General features: G+C 48.4%; 1 protein-coding gene across 4 annotated transcripts in view; it reads left to right on the top strand.

The window, feature by feature from the left end:
• Nucleotides 1-12,037, top strand: part of EEF2K (eukaryotic elongation factor 2 kinase) — a 28,158-nt gene extending 16,121 nt beyond the window's left edge. For 3 of the 4 annotated variants that reach the window (XM_066609488.1, XM_066609485.1, XM_066609487.1), the window contains 12 exons: nt 2-151; nt 883-1,015; nt 1,503-1,630; nt 3,656-3,857; nt 4,716-4,783; nt 5,289-5,366; nt 6,164-6,226; nt 9,248-9,382; nt 9,835-10,023; nt 10,366-10,490; nt 10,680-10,858; nt 11,380-12,037. In XM_066609488.1, the coding sequence (XP_066465585.1) occupies nt 2-151; nt 883-1,015; nt 1,503-1,630; nt 3,656-3,857; nt 4,716-4,783; nt 5,289-5,366; nt 6,164-6,226; nt 9,248-9,382; nt 9,835-10,023; nt 10,366-10,490; nt 10,680-10,858; nt 11,380-11,489 (1,560 nt within the window). In that variant the 3' untranslated portion in view covers nt 11,490-12,037. The remainder of the gene's footprint in view (nt 1; nt 152-882; nt 1,016-1,502; nt 1,631-3,655; nt 3,858-4,715; nt 4,784-5,288; nt 5,367-6,163; nt 6,227-9,247; nt 9,383-9,834; nt 10,024-10,365; nt 10,491-10,679; nt 10,859-11,379) is intronic. The other variant, XM_066609489.1, reaches the window with a different exon arrangement.
• Nucleotides 12,038-17,479: the final 5,442 nt, after the last annotated feature.

Genomic DNA, 17,479 nt, shown 5'->3' with positions numbered 1-17,479 from the left:
GGTGGACATTGTCCAGACCTGCATCATTGAGATGAAGAACAGACCCGGCAAGCCCCTATTTCACTTGGAACATTATATCGAGGGTAAATACATCAAATACAACTCGAACTCAGGATTCGTGCGTGACGACAACATTCGCCTCACCCCACAGGTAGGGCTTTCCTGGTGCACCGGGCTGGAGAGTGGCCTGAGATGGTCTTGTGGGATGAGCAAGGGAGGACTGAGACCTCTTTGGTCTGTGCTGGCTTCCTTGACCACCAACAGGAGCGATGCCAGCCATGTGTTTCCAAGACTTCCTTCTCACGCAGTACACAGCAGGGCAGAGGCAGGTCCTGGAATCAGCCCTGGTGTTGGACCAAGTGATAGACCTCCATTGGCCAGATCAAACCCATTGGCTGCCAGCTGCTGGCCGTCACTCCCTTCTACGAGAGCTCCTTGGTGGCACTCACAAACCTCTCTCCCTCGCCCCGGCCCCACGGGGCTAAACTGCATGTGAAGCCATCTGAAGCATTATTGGCCCAAACGGACTTCGTTAATCCTGAACCTGCAGCATTTGGATCAAGGCTTGTGGGTGGCAGGGGGCTTTAACTCTGCTCTGCAGAGGGGCTTCGACATGGTTCTCACTGGCATCAGTCACCACTTTTTTTTCTGGAGTAAATAACAGCTTCTCTGAGGGTCCTGCCCTTGCTGCAGATTAGGACTGGGAAGGGCTGGCTTAACGGCTTAAGCACACACACCCCGAATGCAGGGGGCTGCCTTCTTTCTGCCATCGAAGACTGCGTGTTTCAGTAGCTGCCCTCCCCTGATTGTTAACATCTAAAGCAGACCTCAGTTATTCCCCCCCCTTGCCCTTGGCTGACAAAACGCTCAATTCTCCTACAGGCTTTCAGCCACTTCACATTTGAACGCTCGGGACACCAGCTGATTGTTGTTGACATCCAAGGTGTGGGAGATCTTTACACAGACCCCCAAATCCACACAGAGGGTGGCACAGACTTTGGCGACGGAAACCTAGGTGAAGACTCATCTGATACCTTCTCCCTTGGCACACCCTCAAGGTGGTGCAGAAAATGGAACGGGTTGCTTCTGAGGTTGGCAGAGCTGGGGCAGGGAGCAGCAGGGTGATTGTACAAAGGTGGCCAGGTGAAAATGTGCATGCTGAGGTTCTGGGGGGGGGGGGAGGACTTGTGCCAGGCCTGTGAATTATCTCTAAAGATTACCAGGACTTTGTCTTGCAGCTGTTTATGGCCAAAGTAGACAGGCCGTTGGATCCATGATAGAATCTCCTGCTGGTTCTTAACAGTTTGAGCGCCATGCCCCTCACTCCCTGAATCTGGCCTGTGTTTGTGCCTGCAGAGTTTGAAAGCCAAAAGAGCCCGGAAGCCATAACTGAAATCCTAACATGCTCCGTTGTGTGTGTGTGTGTTTGGTGGGGGGGGGGGGGAATGTCAGGCTCTGCGTTCAGGAGCTGCTTCCTCACGGGCTTTGCTTCATTTCCCCAGGTGTTCGAGGGATGGCTTTGTTCTTTCATTCCCACACCTGCAACAAGATCTGCAGAAGCATGGGACTGACACCTTTCGATCTCTCCTCCAAAGAGAAAGAGGCCTTATTTCAAAGTAACAAACTGCTTGTGAGTGTTTTTTCTGCCAAGAGGCCTTAAACAGCAGGACCGGAGTTGGCATTTGATGGGGATTTGCAAAGGAGTGCCTCCAGAACATTGCAAATGAGTGAGAATACTTCACATTTGTAGCAGCGCAATGCTGCTATGGGAAACAACCAAGGCTTCTGGGGCCTTGTTGTTTGGTGGGAGTGCAGAGGCACTGAGAAAGTTTAGACTATAAACAGGAACAGCGAGGCGCAGAACAGTGAATGAGCCAGGAGACGGATTTCAGAGGGATGCAGAGAGGCTGAGGCTGGAGCAGATCTGAGAGTGAAATGCTCTGCCTCCACCAGGCTTTATTTATTCCTACACATGTTGCAATCCCTTGTAATACAAAGAGGGTTACTGAGGGTTACTTTGCCAGGGAACCGGCTGTCTCTGCCCAGCTCTCCAACTAACCACAACATTCCATGGACTAAGAAAAGGGGCATATCTCCATAACATCCTCTTGTTGACAGGCTGCTGGGCTTCAGACTCAGCATGTTATCCAAGGCTGCGCCGAGTGTGCTCTTTGCGCAGACGCAGAGTGTGCTCTGCTGTCATTGCCAACATACTGAGGCTAAGGCCAGCGCCTCTGCATAAACACTACAACGTTTACCAGTGGACTCTTGGAATCCGTGGGAGGTCTGCTCCAGGACCCCCAGCAGATGCTGAATTCTGCTCCTAATTAAATCTTCTGGTAGAGGGTCTCGGAGGACTTCCTGGATGCAACCAGAACTCTCCAGCACAAGCCAGAAATGCCTTCCGTTCGCATTTGGGAGGTGCTCTGAGGCCCTCCAGCTGTGGCCTTGGCATCTGCGGATACTGAAATCTGCATGTGCCGAGCCAAAGGAGGCCCTTTATAAACCAGCCAGAGTGATTCCGCATACACTGGGCGGATTCTGATGTAAAGGGAAACATGATTCTCATTCTCAGAGTGGGAAGCTGTGATTTCCAGTCATGTCTGAACCTCCGTCTAGAGCTTCACCCCTAGAGATTAGAGCTGTAGCTTTTAATCAGATATTCAGGTATGCTGTGAAAATTGGATCTTGTTTTGATATCATCAGCATACTTTTACAAGAAATAAAGATAACAAGCGTTTGCATATTGGTAAGATGTGTAGTATTATGATAATTATACTGTATATCTTATCAGCTTGGTGTTAAATTACTAATTAGATTTGAGTAGATATTTGTACTGACGTTTTCATTCCTCTTTCAACTGATGGGTTAGGGCAGTGATTTTCAACCACTGTGCTGTGGCATATTGGTGTGCCACAGATGGTCTGTAGGTGTGCCCTGGGAGTTTGGGAAAGAGCCATTTATTACTAGGGCCATTGGGGGAGGGGTGTGAGACCCCCACCAGCAATGCTGTGCTCTTTGTCAGTTGTCAAAAAACCGATGGAATACCTTGACAATTTTAGCACCTCATCAGTGTGCTGCTAAATGAAAAAGGTTGCAAATCACTGGATTATGGGCAGGACTAATTTTTTTAGGGGGGAATTTTTAAAATACAAAATAGAGAGTGCAATAAGGGACAGGAGAAGAATGGACAAAAAAAATGCCCACCAGAAAAAAGGTGTGACTTTGCTGTTAGCTTCTGTTCCTTGGGACTACAGTAATTTCTAAAAACCTTTTGGATTTTTAAAAAGGAAGCCAACTGTTCTTTATACATTTTTTTCATACATGTACTTTTAAGATATTCCTTCTGTCTTCTGATTGGCCAAGCCAGTGGTGGCGCTGGTGGTAAGAGGATGGCGGAGGAAGAGGACGTGGCAATGGGCAGATTGGAGAGGAGGCAGAGGCAGGAGGAGATTGGAGGAGATCCAGAGGAAGAAGCCAGTGGTGCTGCCATGGGAGGATTTCCTAGAGGACCCACTCCTTGGTCCTCCCCCGTGGTCCTGGCCCGCCCTCCTGGCACGCAGGCACATTCTTACCCAGAATACCTGTTATGTCTTAACACGTAGAGAAGTAAAACCTTGGACTGTACTGAGTCTTTTCACGTTTGCTTCCCAAGGAATCTGCTCAGACGATGGTGAGAGGCACGGAAGAGAAATGCGGGAGCAACCGCGTGAGAACGATCTCTGGCAGCCGGCCACCTCTGCTCTTCCGATTGTCTGAAAACTCTGGAGATGAAAGCATGAGCGACGTGGCCTTTGACTCACTGCCTTCTTCTCCTTCTTCAGCCACGCCCCAGAGCCAGAAAGCCGACATGCTTCGTAAGTGGTGATTCTGCAATACTGTCCAGTGCACAGGCGTCCCCCATGTCTGTAGGGGATATGCTCTGCTGCTGCTGCTGCGGATACCTGATAGCAGCGAGTCCTGTGTTGCGCCGCAAGGCATTCTGCAACGCTGCTCAGCGAGGAGTCCTGAACACGACGCGGACAGCAGAGGAAGCTTTTTGGGACAGGAAGCAGACAGGAAGAGCACTAGACTCCTAACCACTAGAGCAGGGGTGCTCAATAGGTGGATCGCGATCTACCGGTAGATCGCAAGGCAAAATGAGTAGATCGCGGAGTGCCGACCCCCCCCTTCAGGTGCCTCTGGGAGGAAACGCCGGGAGTAAGGCCCATTGTACTCAATGGGGCTTACTCCCAGGTAAGTGTGGCTAGGATTGCAGCCTCACAGCCTAATCCTAGGCATGTCTACTCAGGAGTAAGTCCTGTTATACTCAGTGGGGCTCAAGGTACACCAACATACATTGTACACATAAATGTTATATGTTATGATGGCGCAAACATTGTAAAAAAACTCTGGTAGATCTCCGGGCCTTGCTGGGTTTCAAAGTAGCTCTCGAGCCAAAAAAGTGTGTGCACACCTGCACTAGAGAAACGTTAGAGGAGGCAACAGCGAGAACACTAACAGGAAGCAGAATTGAGCATTCTCACTGCCTGTTTCCTCTGCTGTCTGCTTCCTGTTGGCGTTCAATGTGTATACATCGCTGTTCATTGTTTTATTCGATGTCTATAAAATACAAAATAAGTATCAAAGACAAGGAAGTACTAAAACCAGCCAGCAGTTGTGTTTTTTTTTTTTTTGCAATCTGTGTTGATTCTGATTGCATTTTTCTCCCCTAGACTGGCCGGTGTTCAATGAAGTTGACAACTTGGTTCACAAAGATCATGAGAGCCTCGACAACCAAAGGGTAGGTGCTGTTTGAAGAGTCAAGCTAGAGAGGATGGTGGCAGCTGAATTTAGGAGGTTGCCATACACTGAGTCAGACCCATGGGTGCCCTTGGTAGTTGGGGGAGAAATTTCATCCAGAACATGCCTTAGCCTCCTGTAGACAAGCAGACATTGTGATCCACTTCTCCTACTCTTCGTTTTATCACCTCTGTATTCAGCAGTCCTCTTTTTGTCATCATTCATGTTGACCCTGTGAACAGGTTAGACCAGGGGTTCCCAAACTTACCTGGCTACTGAGGACATCCCACAGTGCCCCTGAGTATTAGACTGTCCCAAGATAGCTCTTAAAGTATTTGTCATGGTCCAAAGTCCGTTCTGTAAAATTGGGAAGGATCAGCAAACCGGGCATAGAGGCAGGAATTGTGACCATCCTAGGAGGATACAGTTCAGTAAAATTGGCTCAGCTGTATGTCCTTTGCCTATTGAGAGATAAAGTACTGGTGTCATATTGCTTTTTTCTGTAGGACTCTGAAAATGGAGGCGACAGTGGATATCCCAGTGAAAAAAGGAGTGAGCTTGAAGACATGGATCACCGAGAAAGGGTGATGCCTTTTATCCCAGACTTAATGGGCGCTTTGCTAATCCTATTTTCATGTCATGCAGGCATAGACTCTGCAGCCAGAGCCCTGCCTCCTGAGATTAGGCTGCATGGGGAGGCGGGAGGGATGTGGGGCAGGGGTGGAAGGTGGGTGGAACAGGACTGTAGGCAGACTTGGAGGTGGCAACACCCACTGAATCCTGGGCCTGATCTGCCTTCATCCGGTCAACACCGACTTGTGTCAGCAGTATTGCTGTCGCAGCTCTGAGATGGCCACCAGGCCTGCAGAGGCTTACCCAGGGCAAGGCAACAAATGTTCCCTTGCCCCGAGGAGGCCTCCTGAGGCCACAACTCCCACATGAGTTCAGTGGATGCTGTGCTGGCGCCACTGCATCGCTGTGCGGGGAGTTGTGGTGGATTCGGCTGCCATTGAGCATCATCTGTTCTTTAGCCCTGAGAATCCCAGTGCTTCAGATGTGTGTCTTGCAGAAGAAGAAGAATCTACACGCCGTAATTGATTGTCCTGTTTTGATCTATTTTCCCCTGGGAAAAAGATACCAGCAAGACACACCGGTAACAAAGGAGCGGCACATCTGTTGGCCAGTCAGTGGCCAGATATTTATTTTGTCCATTGATTGCAAATGAGTTTTCAAGACAAAATATTTTTTCTTGCTTAACTGTCTGAAATATTTATTTCTTTATCACGGACACTTCGGGGAGCAGAGGGACTCTTTCTGATGCCGCCTTGGTGCTCGGCAAGCGCCAGCTAAATTGTGCGCATTTGTTTTCCCCTTAATCTAGGGCCATTTCAACAACAACCGAAGACATGATTGTGACGAAGATAGTTTGGGCAGTGCTTCGAGGGTAAGAACAACCGAGCCTCTGCTTGACTGCTTGCTTTGCTGATCCATTGCTCGCATACCGAGAAAACACAGTTCCGTTTTCCTGTTCCTTTGAGTTGCTGAGTAGTCTTCCCCTTGACTCACACCTGTTTTCCTTCACTGTTTTTCTTCTTCTTCAGTTAGAGAACTGCAGTGTTAAATGCGCCCTCTGTGATTTGCAGTCCCCAAAGCACCCTGGTGATTCTGCGTGAATTTCTCCCTTCAGGCCGTGTTCTGGGCTTTGTCTTCATGTGGCTAGATTTGGTTTTCCTTATTTCTGCTGTTGTTGCTCTGTCCATGTGGCTGGAAGCTTTCTCTAGAAAAGTCTCCAGATCTTGGTGTGCCGTGTACTGAATGGCTCGTTCCTGCCCGTCGTCTTCCTCCATAAAGCCAAAGTTTGGCCTTTCACATCAGCAGATTTTTCAAGTGTAACCCCTTTCTGACTGTTCCCAGGCCCGTCCTGGGTTGGGTTGACAATCTGAGATGAAACTGATTGGTAGGAGATTCAGGGTGGATAAAAGGACTTTCTTCATACAGCACATGATTAATCCATGGCAGTGGTTTCCAAACTGTTTAGCACAGAGTACCATTTTTTAAAAACGAGACTCTATTGGGAGCCAGCTGGGTTTGCAAACCTTTTTTAAAAAAGGAAATCCAGAAAGAAATAATATTTTATTTATTGATTTACGTGTAATAACCAGAAATAAGATGCTCAGACAATGATCTCCCTATATTTACACACGCTTGCAAACTGCAGGAGCTCAGCTCTTTATAGGGTAGTCAGCAGCAAACTGATTGTTAGATTGTGAATGGCTTCAGGGCTTGAGGCAAAGAGTCAACTGATAATTCCACTGCCTGTGTTTTCATTGGAGGATCTGTGTGGAGATGCTGTGTGAACCACCCAAAATCAGGTTGCAACCCGCAGTTCGGAAACCTCTGATCTGTGGAATTCCCTCTGATGAAATGGAGCTCATCGCTTTGACGGCTTCGCAGTGGTTTCTTGGAGGACGGGCTGCTGGTGGTTCCTAGTTGTGATGGCCAGATGGCATCTCCAGGTTCAGAGATTGTCTGCCTGCCTCCAGACACCAGTTGCCAGGGAACAATGGCCAAGAGGGGCAGTGCCTTCCTCTCCTGCTTGTGGGCCTCCTGGGGCACTGATGGGCCACTGCAGGAAACAGTCCTGGCCTAGACGGGCCTTCAGCCCGCTCCACGCACAGCCTTTCTTGTGTTCTTACAGTTTTGCGCCTTAATAACCCAGCACTGCAGTCCGGACTGGAAGTGAGACAAGTGTGCAGGACCTGGCTAGCGCCACCAGCCTCCATGGAAGTCGTATGCTTTGTGCTCGCAGAAGAACTGGAGGTGGTTAAGCAGAAAAACAGTCTTTCTGATTAGGAGCAGGATAAAACGACTGATCTCTTGCCATTTCATGCAGCACCTGCAGTTTTATTCTGTGCTGCGTGTACCCACTCCCCAAATTTCCCCGGGACAGGAACCGTGAGCATTACCTTAGTGGATGTCATTGCCAAGCTGCAGTTTTGAGATTGTGCAGGCTCCTCCGGGAGACTGGTGTGCATTGCCCCCTGCCTTCACCCGGAACATCTGTGGCATTTTAGTCCAGAGTGTGGATTCTTGAGGCTTCCTGCTCATCTTGGAGCTTCCTTGTACACTGGGAGTCATCTTGCACGCTTAATGTGTCTGCATGTGCTTCACTGTCAAGCTGGATCAGGGCCTGCAAGTGGCGTTTTGGCTTAAGGGCTGCGATTTGAGGTTGCTGCTTGCATAGCTGATCCATTTAAGAGCAGGACCCCACAACTCTGCGGGTTTGCCTGCAGTTAAAACTGGAAAGCACTTACTGTGCTGCCTGCGCCCGCCCTGTCGTGGCAGCGCTTTCCAGGAGAGAGTAGTTCAGGTGTGCTCCCCCATCCTTGTGACTTCATTAGCATCCTGCTAAATACGGAAATAAAGCCAGTGTCTGGGCTATACCACTTTGACTGCTGACATGGCAAAATGCACCCAGGGCCAGCCCAGTGCGGGGCCTTGATGCACCAGATATCACCTGTCCCTTCTCAGTGATGCCTTAGCCTTGACTCCTCCTCCTCCTGGATTAGAAAAGACAGAATGAAGAGGAAAGTGGCCTGCTAAACTGTTGCCACTCTAGCCCACTGCTCTCCTCCACACTTCCTCTTCCACTCTTTTCCTTTAACCCTTTGACCCAAGGAGCGCAATGCAGGATACAGGCAGGCATCCACCACCTGAGGCGACCAACTCAGTCAGACTCGTGGATTGGCTGGCCCTGAATGCTCCACACGCTTTCCTTGCATCTAGAAAACTAGCCTCTCAGGAGAAGACCAGGCGCACAACTCCTCTCCTTGGTGTCTAGCTCTCTTTATGGCATTTTCCTTTATGGATTTTTTTGTTCTGTCTTTCTGCCTTTCAGTCTGGAATAGTAAAGCCCCAGCACAGGTAGTTCCTCCAGGGTTCGGAGTTCCTCCACAGTTGTTCTGTTAAACCAGAAGGATGGAGACACTTTCCATGCAGGGCGACCAGATACAACAGAAGACGGAGTGCCTCCACCTTTGACCATTGAATAGAAGAGGGAATGTTGGCAGGTGGAGGTTTTTCAACCCTTCCACGTTGAGCGGCACCTGCCAGAATTCCCTCTTCTGTACATTGGTTGAAGGCAGAGACACTCTGTCCTCCACTGTAACCGGTCACCCTATTTCCGTGCTTCTGGCTCTTCAGCACAGCACTCAACTGGGAGCTAGTGGGAAGCTGCCATGTGTAGGTGCAATCTACCTGTGCCCCAAATTCTGGTTGTGGAAGGAGAGCTTGGGATGTTGCCTCTCTCCTGGCAGCGTGCCTTTGTGGTGAGAAGCCCCACTGCCAATGCAGAAATTTTCCTGCTGACACTCGACAACCTGGAGGGTGATGCCTCTTGCCAGGACAGCGCATGTCATTGTCATTCATTTCAGAGTCCAGTCACGTTGCCTTTGCCCCGTTCTAGGTCAGTGTGGAGAAATGGACTCTCTACAATGCTTCCAGAGTGCATATCCACAGACCCTCCTGTGTGGCGGTGGAAGTTCAGAGGCTCAACGCCTTGGAGCTTGAGAAGAAAATTGGGAAGTCCATCCTTGGCAAGGTGGGAGTATCACAGTCTCTAGCACCCAACCAGCACCCTGTGACCAAATAAAGCTAATGATGGGTCAGGCAGCAGAGATGGTTGTGGGTCCCACGTGGACGGCCTGCGTGTCTGAGCCAACAATTGTGAGCAGGTGCTGGGGCGCAGACAGAGCAAGTCTCTCTCTGCACACCAGTGAATTCTCAGTTCTTGTGGACAGTCTGGCTGTAGCTGCTGAGTGGCCTTGTGAAGTTGGTAGTTTGCTCTAGGCTGGGAGGGGGATTTGGAGAGGGGAAAGGGCACCCAAGGGTTGTTATCCCACAGACAGTCTTGAAACTATCTTGTGAATCCACTTTCAGGGCAATCATTACAAGGCTGGGTAAGCAGTTGCTTAGGGCTGTTTGCTTTGAAGAAAGGGGGTGCATTCTTGGGCCTTGGACCAAACTCCATTTAATCCTTTGATTCTCTCGTAGGTCCATCTGGCCATGGTGCGCTACCACGAAGCTGGCCGTTTCTGCGAGAAAGAAGCCGACTGGGATCAGGAGTCAGCCCTTTTCCACCTGGAGCATGCGGCAGACTGCGGGGAGCTGGAGGCCATCATCGGGTTGGGACTCATGTCCTCCCAGCTGCCGCATCACATTCTTTCTGAAGTCATACTGGAGGTGAGCAGCACGACATGTGGCGTTACCAGTGTGGAGACTGAGGGTGCCTCTGTAGAATCTTGTTCCAACAAGTCTCTGTTCAGGACCAAGACCCCTTGGCTCCCATTTTGTGTAACTACTATCCTTCTGTATCTTGCATCAGGGTGATCACAGAGTTCTGTAAACTGAGGTCCCAAGCAAGAATGCCTCATTACCAGTCAGCTCTTTCTTGCAAGCAGATGTATAGTAAACAACCATACTATACAGAATGGTTCTGTATAGTATGTTTTGATACAGTTCTGTTTAGCACTTTAAATATGGTTCTATTCAGCACTACTTTCCCTCCCATTCTTGCTACTACAGGACAACAAAGGAAACAGAATCAAGGGGTTTGATTATTTATACAGAGCAGCCGAAGCCGGAGACAGGCCTTCCATGATCTTTGTGGCCAGAGCATACGATACAGGCATCAACCTTGCTCCTGACAGGTATGAAATGATTAAAGAAGCTGACCAGGCATGGCTTGGCTATTGGTGATGGGCTGACAGTCCAGAACAATTGGTGGGTGTTTCGCGAATAGTTTCTTGATGTTTCCTGAGGCCAAAGCAAGCCTCTCCGTTGTGTCTGCAGTGCTCCGCTTGCTTTTTCATGTTTGCCTCTGTTGTTGAATTGCCCAGAGAACGGAACTGGAAGGAGGCGGTTCGCTGGTACGACGCTGTATTGAACATGACGGATTACGACGAAGGAGGGGAGTACGACGGCATGCAGGATGAGCCCCGCTATCTGCTCCTGGCCAGGGAAGCCGAGATGCTGATGACAGGAGGCTTCCATCTGGACAGGGACCCCCAGAGATCAGGTACAATGTTGGTTTGCGTCCATCTGTCCAGCAGGGGCCTTGGAATTCCCAGCTGTTGCATCTTCACTTGTTGCAGATCTGGGCCCTGACAGGCGTCAGGGATGTCAGGACAAATGAAGGTCAAGAAATAACCTGCTGCTGGGGGGGAAAGCAGCAGTTGTAAGGATCTGCCTTATTTCATCCCCTCCTATATAGATCTGTGATCAAGTATCCAGCTCTTTAAATGTTGGTAAAATGTGCTATGGGGCGATGAGAGGGGGGAGATGTTCATTGGGAAAGGAGGTGGGTTAAAAATAAACTGGTTGTCCAGTCTCAATCCCAGTCACACATCCCCCAACAGGATTGCTTTTTTACTGTGGCATAAACGACAGGATACTCAAGGGGCGTAGATGCAGACTGCCCCTTTGCAAATTGGGGATCTCATGTAGTTTGGCCCTGAGTTTTCCCCCTGCTTGAGTTGCCTCGTTGCAAGAAGGACTCGTCCTGCTTTCTGCATTTGACTGTCAGCCTCCTTTTCCTAGGTGACCTGTATACAGAGGCTGCCGAAGTCGCTATGCAAGCCATGAAGGGCAGATTGGCCACCACGTACTACCAAAAGGCCGAAGAAGCCTGGGCAGCGATGGAAGAATGATGCCGGAAGGCAGTGCTGCTCCCTTGTGTAGATATTTCCTTACTGATGCCATTTTAAAAACACTCTTTATTTTGTTCAGGAGAAGACAAACAAAACAAAAAGAAAAGCAGAAGAAACAAAAAGATGTATTTTTATGTGGTGTTAACGGATCTTGCCTTTTTTCATACAATGATTTTCTAACTGTCCCAACTGATGGGAAAACCAGAAGCAGGAAAATGTGCTGCACTGGACGTCTCAGTTCGCTGTCGGGATTTTGTAAATGTGTTTCTGCTCAAGAAGCCTAGCAGGTGGGGGGATCAAAATGGACGCTGGAATTGCATTGCTAAGTTAGGCATGCTTGCTTTGAAATCAGCCACAATATGTGGCCTGTATGCGCCTCTATTTCGGCTGAGAAAGCCAGGTTTTCTTTTACAAGAAGGGCAGGCTTGTCTTGGGCAGAGATTTGATGCTCCAGAGGAGGACGCAGGTGTGAGAGGCAAGAGAAGGCAGAATTCCTTCCAACTCTGCAATTCTTGATTCCGTGGATGGCAGGAAGGCGGTCAGGTAACAGGAAGCCTCCTTCCTAGGAAGGAAGTTGCCACAGGTTAATTACAACATCCAAGCTCACACCCTCCTTCTCCACAAGGCTGCTTTTGCGTACGCAGGATTACAAGGCAGGCTGTGGCAGGACCTCCTGGACCATATGCCACACAGGACTGGTGTTTTTCAGCCTCTTACAGACTGTGTGGATTCTGTTTTCCTTACTTAACTTTTTAATTTAAAGAGAGAGAGAGAGAGGTGATTCTCTTTTAATGGAAGATCTCGAGGCGGGATTTTTGATGTTTCCAGCAAATGATGGCAGGTACAATCTCTGCGCATGAGACAGGCTGGGGTGTCATGAGATGGGGGTACGAGTTGAATTCTGGACTGTTCGACTTCAGGTGGCAGGAGGGGAGCCATATTTGAAATCCTTCCCTGGCTTGTGAAAAAAATGCCTGCATGTAGTAAACCCGCAGAGTGGGGAGAGGCCTGTGCTAAACCTTTCCTCCATTGTGCATATTTACAACATGTAGTAAGGTGTTTTGTATGGAGAGACATACAGTGAAATATGACCCCCACCCCTGCAGTCTGAAATGGAGCACCCCAAAATTCTAGTACCTCCGTGTCCCACCTGATTCTGCCCAAGGCAACGGTTATATCTGTGATATGCGTTTTATGGTGGTACAGTCCTGCAAGAAGACTGTACCATGTGGCCTCCTGTATTTTGAACGGGTTCTTAGCGAACAAAACCCCAAAACTGGAATAAAAAGGAACAAAATAGTGCTCATAACACTAGCTGGATTTTTTTTTTCTTGAATTGTAATAATGATTCTGAGAAGTGATTCAGTAAAAGCACCATCCAGTAGAAAAGTCATGGAGCTTCGTGTTCGTAGTCCTGGGTGCTACAATCTGGAGTTATGAATTTCTTGACTAAGAGCCTTCAAATTCAGACTGGCTGCCAAGACCAAATTGAGAAACAGCAGACTTTGATGGCAGATTTGTCTGTTGTAAGGCTTTGTTATGTTCTTATGCTTTAGTGAACTGCAGCTCAGCAAATAACTGAACAACTCTTTAACATTTGTTTACTGTTTTCCCAGTACTTTCGAGAAGAAAACAAAAGTTGATCTGAATCAGTTGTGACCAGTAAGGTGCTATTTATGCCCAGCAGATCTGGTAGAAATAAGAAGTCTGCTGAGATTATTTTAATCATTCAAGGTTACAATCTTCTGAGCGGTTTCTTGGGTGCAAGTCCCTTTGGAATTTATTCCCCAGTAAACACGCATGATGGTCAGGCTGCCCTTCTCTGATACTTCTGCAAACTGGTTCTGTCCTCCTGCTTTTTGGTCTATGCAAAGAATGCTTTTGAAATGTGCTTCCATGATGGCATCACTTGACTTCATTGCCATTATTGATGTCTCCCTCCCCTGTAAATTCTGCTGCCTTATTTGATTTTAAAAGAATGTCTGCCTCTGTAGACTAATGTGTATATCCCCACAGAAATCTACAAGTGTTTCTGGCCTAGTTCTTGAGAAGCAAAAGCAGATGTTTTGCAGATGTTAAACCTGTATCTGACTGTACCACTTCAAAGTGTAGGTGGGGACTCGCAACTGGATGCTCCTCCATACGAAACAAATCCTCACACCTAGAAAATCAGCGTGTCTGGGAGTAGCCTAAGCTATGATCTTTCTCGCTAGCATCTGGTACTTTTGATGCAAAAATTTTGTCTTCCGACATGTGCATTCCCAGCCACAATCCAAAGTGGTGCATTTCAGACACACATCTGACCATCTCATTGTTACAGGTGAGAATTAAGCCTCTGGTATCCATAACTACATCACATTCTAAGCAGGCATCCACAAATACTGACTTGGCTCAAAAAAATGTATGTTGTATTCTCAAAAATAATGAGGACTGGGAGTCCTTCGGGGAAGGAATCTGCATGGGGCTGAGCATTCTGCTCAGTAAAGGACTGGGAGCAGTCCCTGGCAAGCTGGCAGTTGGATTTGTGGGTGCCCTACTGGACGAATTGTTGTGCTTGCATAGCCAAGCTTTAGATCAGACTGTTAATTTGCCATTCTTTGTACCAATCCCTTCAATAGATTGGAACGGTTTTCTGAGTACATCTCTGCCTACAGAGTCACCTGTGCTTGTGCAATGACTTTTCAGGTTGGGGCCACTGTAATATAGCTTGTTACGATTTACTGCATCCATTTTCTTTGCAAATGTGACTTGCTCGTGCTTTCACCTACTAACAAACTTTTAAAACTTCAGATCACTGCCTCTTTTCGCCATATTGGGATATCCTCCAGCTAGTGTTGAACCTCTCTTTTGGGTTGAGCTTACAGTCAGGGATGCTGGAGGAAGCTGATACCTTCTGACATATCCTCTAAACTTCTGACAGATTTGCTGAGCTGATTGCAAAAAATATTGTTGGTCGCAAAGGCGTGAAATTCCTGTATTATGTTTACATTATCCAACAGAAGAATGGAAGCACAAATCGAAAGATGCTATGATGGATACGTTTTTAATAAATTCCTCTGGGAGAACCTTATTTGAAGCTTGATTTATTTTAGGACTCTTGTGCCATTATTGCAAAGTTATTTTTGGTCATAAGTACGTAGTTTTACAGGGATGGGGTTTGGTGTCATGTGAAGGTTGCAAACCAGTCCCATTGCTTCTGTCTCTGCCACACTCATTTTTCTGTGTTTAACTAGCAATCTCCCCAGATGCCTTCCTTAAGGAGATCAGCTATATCAGACACAAAATAATATACTTTAACCATTTTCTTTGGTCCAAAAGACTCTGCTCAACCAGACTTGACAGAGGAAGACAAAGATATCGCCACCATGTCTCTCACTAATGGGAAACCCAACAAGGGGACTGAGGCTGCAGACATAATTGACCCTGCATGTAACCGACCAAATTTGGTCGAATATAAACCATACAGCTGGACTTGTTCTCAGAGAGAGCAGAGAAACTTGACAAAGTAGTGATAGGTTCATCTTGTTGAAGGGTAAACCTCAGAACAGGTTGGCAACCCCTAGGAGTGGTTTTCCAAATGAAGGTGCACCAGCCTCCTTGCAGCACAAGCCTGCGTATGTCTACTCAGGGAAAATTTGCATTGATTTCAATGGGACTTTACTCCCAGGTAAGTGTTTGGATTGCAGGTGAAGCTGTGTTAAGTAGCTGAATTCACTCAGAGGAAACCCCAATAGTTGGGAGTGACTTGAGCTTGATTTATAGCACACTTTCGGTAAGGCCACACCTGGAGTGTCGCATCCAATTCTGGTCGCCATCTCAAAAAGGATATTGTGCATATGGAAAAAGTGCAGAAGAGAGTGACCAAAATGATGACTGGGCTGGGGCACCTCCCTTATGAGGAAAGGCTACAGAGTTTGGGGCTCTTCAGTCTAGAAAAGAGGCGCCTGAGGGGGGACATGATTGAGACATACAAAATTATGCAGGGGGTGGATAGGGGGATGCCTTTTCTCCCCTCACACAACACCAGAACCAGGGGACAGCCACTAAAATTGAGTGTTGGGAGAGTTCGGACAGACCAAAGGAAATATTTCTTTACCCAGGGTGTAATTAGTCTGTGGAACTTCTTGCCACAGGATGTGGTGATGGACTCTGGACTAGATGCCTTTAAAAAAGGGATTGGACAGATTGGTGGAGGAAAAATCCATCACAGGTTGCAAACCATGGTGGGGAGGCACAACCACTTTGTTCTAGAAGTAGGCCGCATGCCAGGGAGTGGCAGCAGGATGCAGGTCCAGTGTTTTGTGTGCTCCCTGAGGCACCTGGTGGGCCACTGGGAGATGCAGGAAGCCAGTCTAGGTGAGATTTTGGCCTGATCCAGCAGAGCTCTTCTGATGTTCTTGTGCCTGTTCTCTGTTGACTGTTTATTTGCCAATCCTATTGGAGTTCCAGTCACAGTCACAAGAGGGCAACTTCTCTTGCCTCCTCTGTGCCAACGCATTGGCACTTCCACTAGAGGGCAGAATTCTCTAAAGGGCAGATTAGGTAGCCAAAGACCACAGAAGCTCATAAATGAGAAGTGCTGCCCTCTAGTGGTTGTGGCTGGAACCGCAGTGGGGTTGCAGCCCTCCTCTTTCCTCAGCATTCCAAAGTATCCTGTCCTTCAACATGGAGCCTATTCTGCCGTCATGGCTGAGAATCCAACATCCCTGCTGAATCCTGGCCCTGAAGGTTCCATGTGGCCATTGGGGCGGATGACCTTTGACAGGCACTTCCTCCCTGAACATGTCCATGGCAGAGGGTGCGGCTGTGGGGCTGATGCCTGGGCATGCGTGCGCACCAGAGCACATGCTGTGAAACCTCTGTGACCTCACAGCAGCTGCTGGGAAGGGGGGCTAGGGGCCCTTTGCGTTCCCCCCTCCCACGCTTACCCAGGAGTAAATCCCATTTACTATCATTTACACAATAGTGTGTTAAAAGAACAGATCTGTGCCATTTCCCCAAATGCAGTCATCCTACGGTAGCATCAAGTCTATATGTTAAAAACAAAACAGTGAATTGAATGGGGACCCACTGAAATGAGCTCACGACCCACCTAGTGTAGTGTGTCCTGACCCACAGTTTGAGAGACTAGACTAGACGGGCCTTTGGCCTGATTCAGCAGAGCTCTTCTTACGTAGGCTATAATCAGGAGCCCAGGTCTCCCCAAGCAGGCCTCCAAGTCCAGGTGGGAGCCCACACCCAGGTCTGCCTGCCCAGCAAACGTCCACAGAAGCGATAAGCTCAAGTGGGAGCCCAGGTCTACCCAGCTGGTAGACCTGGGTTCCAAGTGGTGCCCCCATCCCTCACAACTGAGTGGTTGTTCAGTGAGGAAGGGGTAAAGCACTCTGCACATGCTCAGTGGTACCCTCATCTCAGTTAATTGAATGGTTGTTCATGGGGGCAGGGCCGTAGCTGGGGGGGCTGCCCCCCAGCCAGCAGTTGCCCCCCCCCCAGCATTTTTTCCACCTGTCCACTTTATCTAAGCTGGCGTCAGTTGGGGGTGATTTGAAGCCCCTTTTGCAACATTTTTTTGTGCACAGGAAGGTCTACCCAGCTGGTGGGCTCCAAGTAGAGCCCAGGTCTACCTGCCTGGTTGACCTGGGCTCTGAAGGTAGTGCCCATGGCCCCCTCCCAAATACAAACACTGGCTCCACCCCGGTTCTAAGGAGGTTCAACTCAGAAAGCTGGGAGGATTCAGCTCAACCAGGTGGATTCAGTACATTCCAATCTTCTGTACTTTGCTTTTTAAAAGTAATGAATAGTGTAAAAAAAAAACGAGTGTTCCAATGACGTGACTGTATTTGACTGGCATATCTTTCCTCTTGCTTTGATGTAAAGTAAATAAATTTTATTGTAATATGTATCAGCAATGTATCATGGATAAGTGTTACATAGGTGCTAGATAGGCACTATATAGGTGTTATATTGATGATAGATAGGTGCTATATAGC

This window comes from Tiliqua scincoides, chromosome 13, assembly GCF_035046505.1.
Source record: "Tiliqua scincoides isolate rTilSci1 chromosome 13, rTilSci1.hap2, whole genome shotgun sequence".
In the NCBI taxonomy this organism is placed as follows: Eukaryota; Metazoa; Chordata; class Lepidosauria; order Squamata; family Scincidae; genus Tiliqua; species Tiliqua scincoides.
This window is presented reverse-complemented; position numbering and strand designations above follow the sequence as displayed.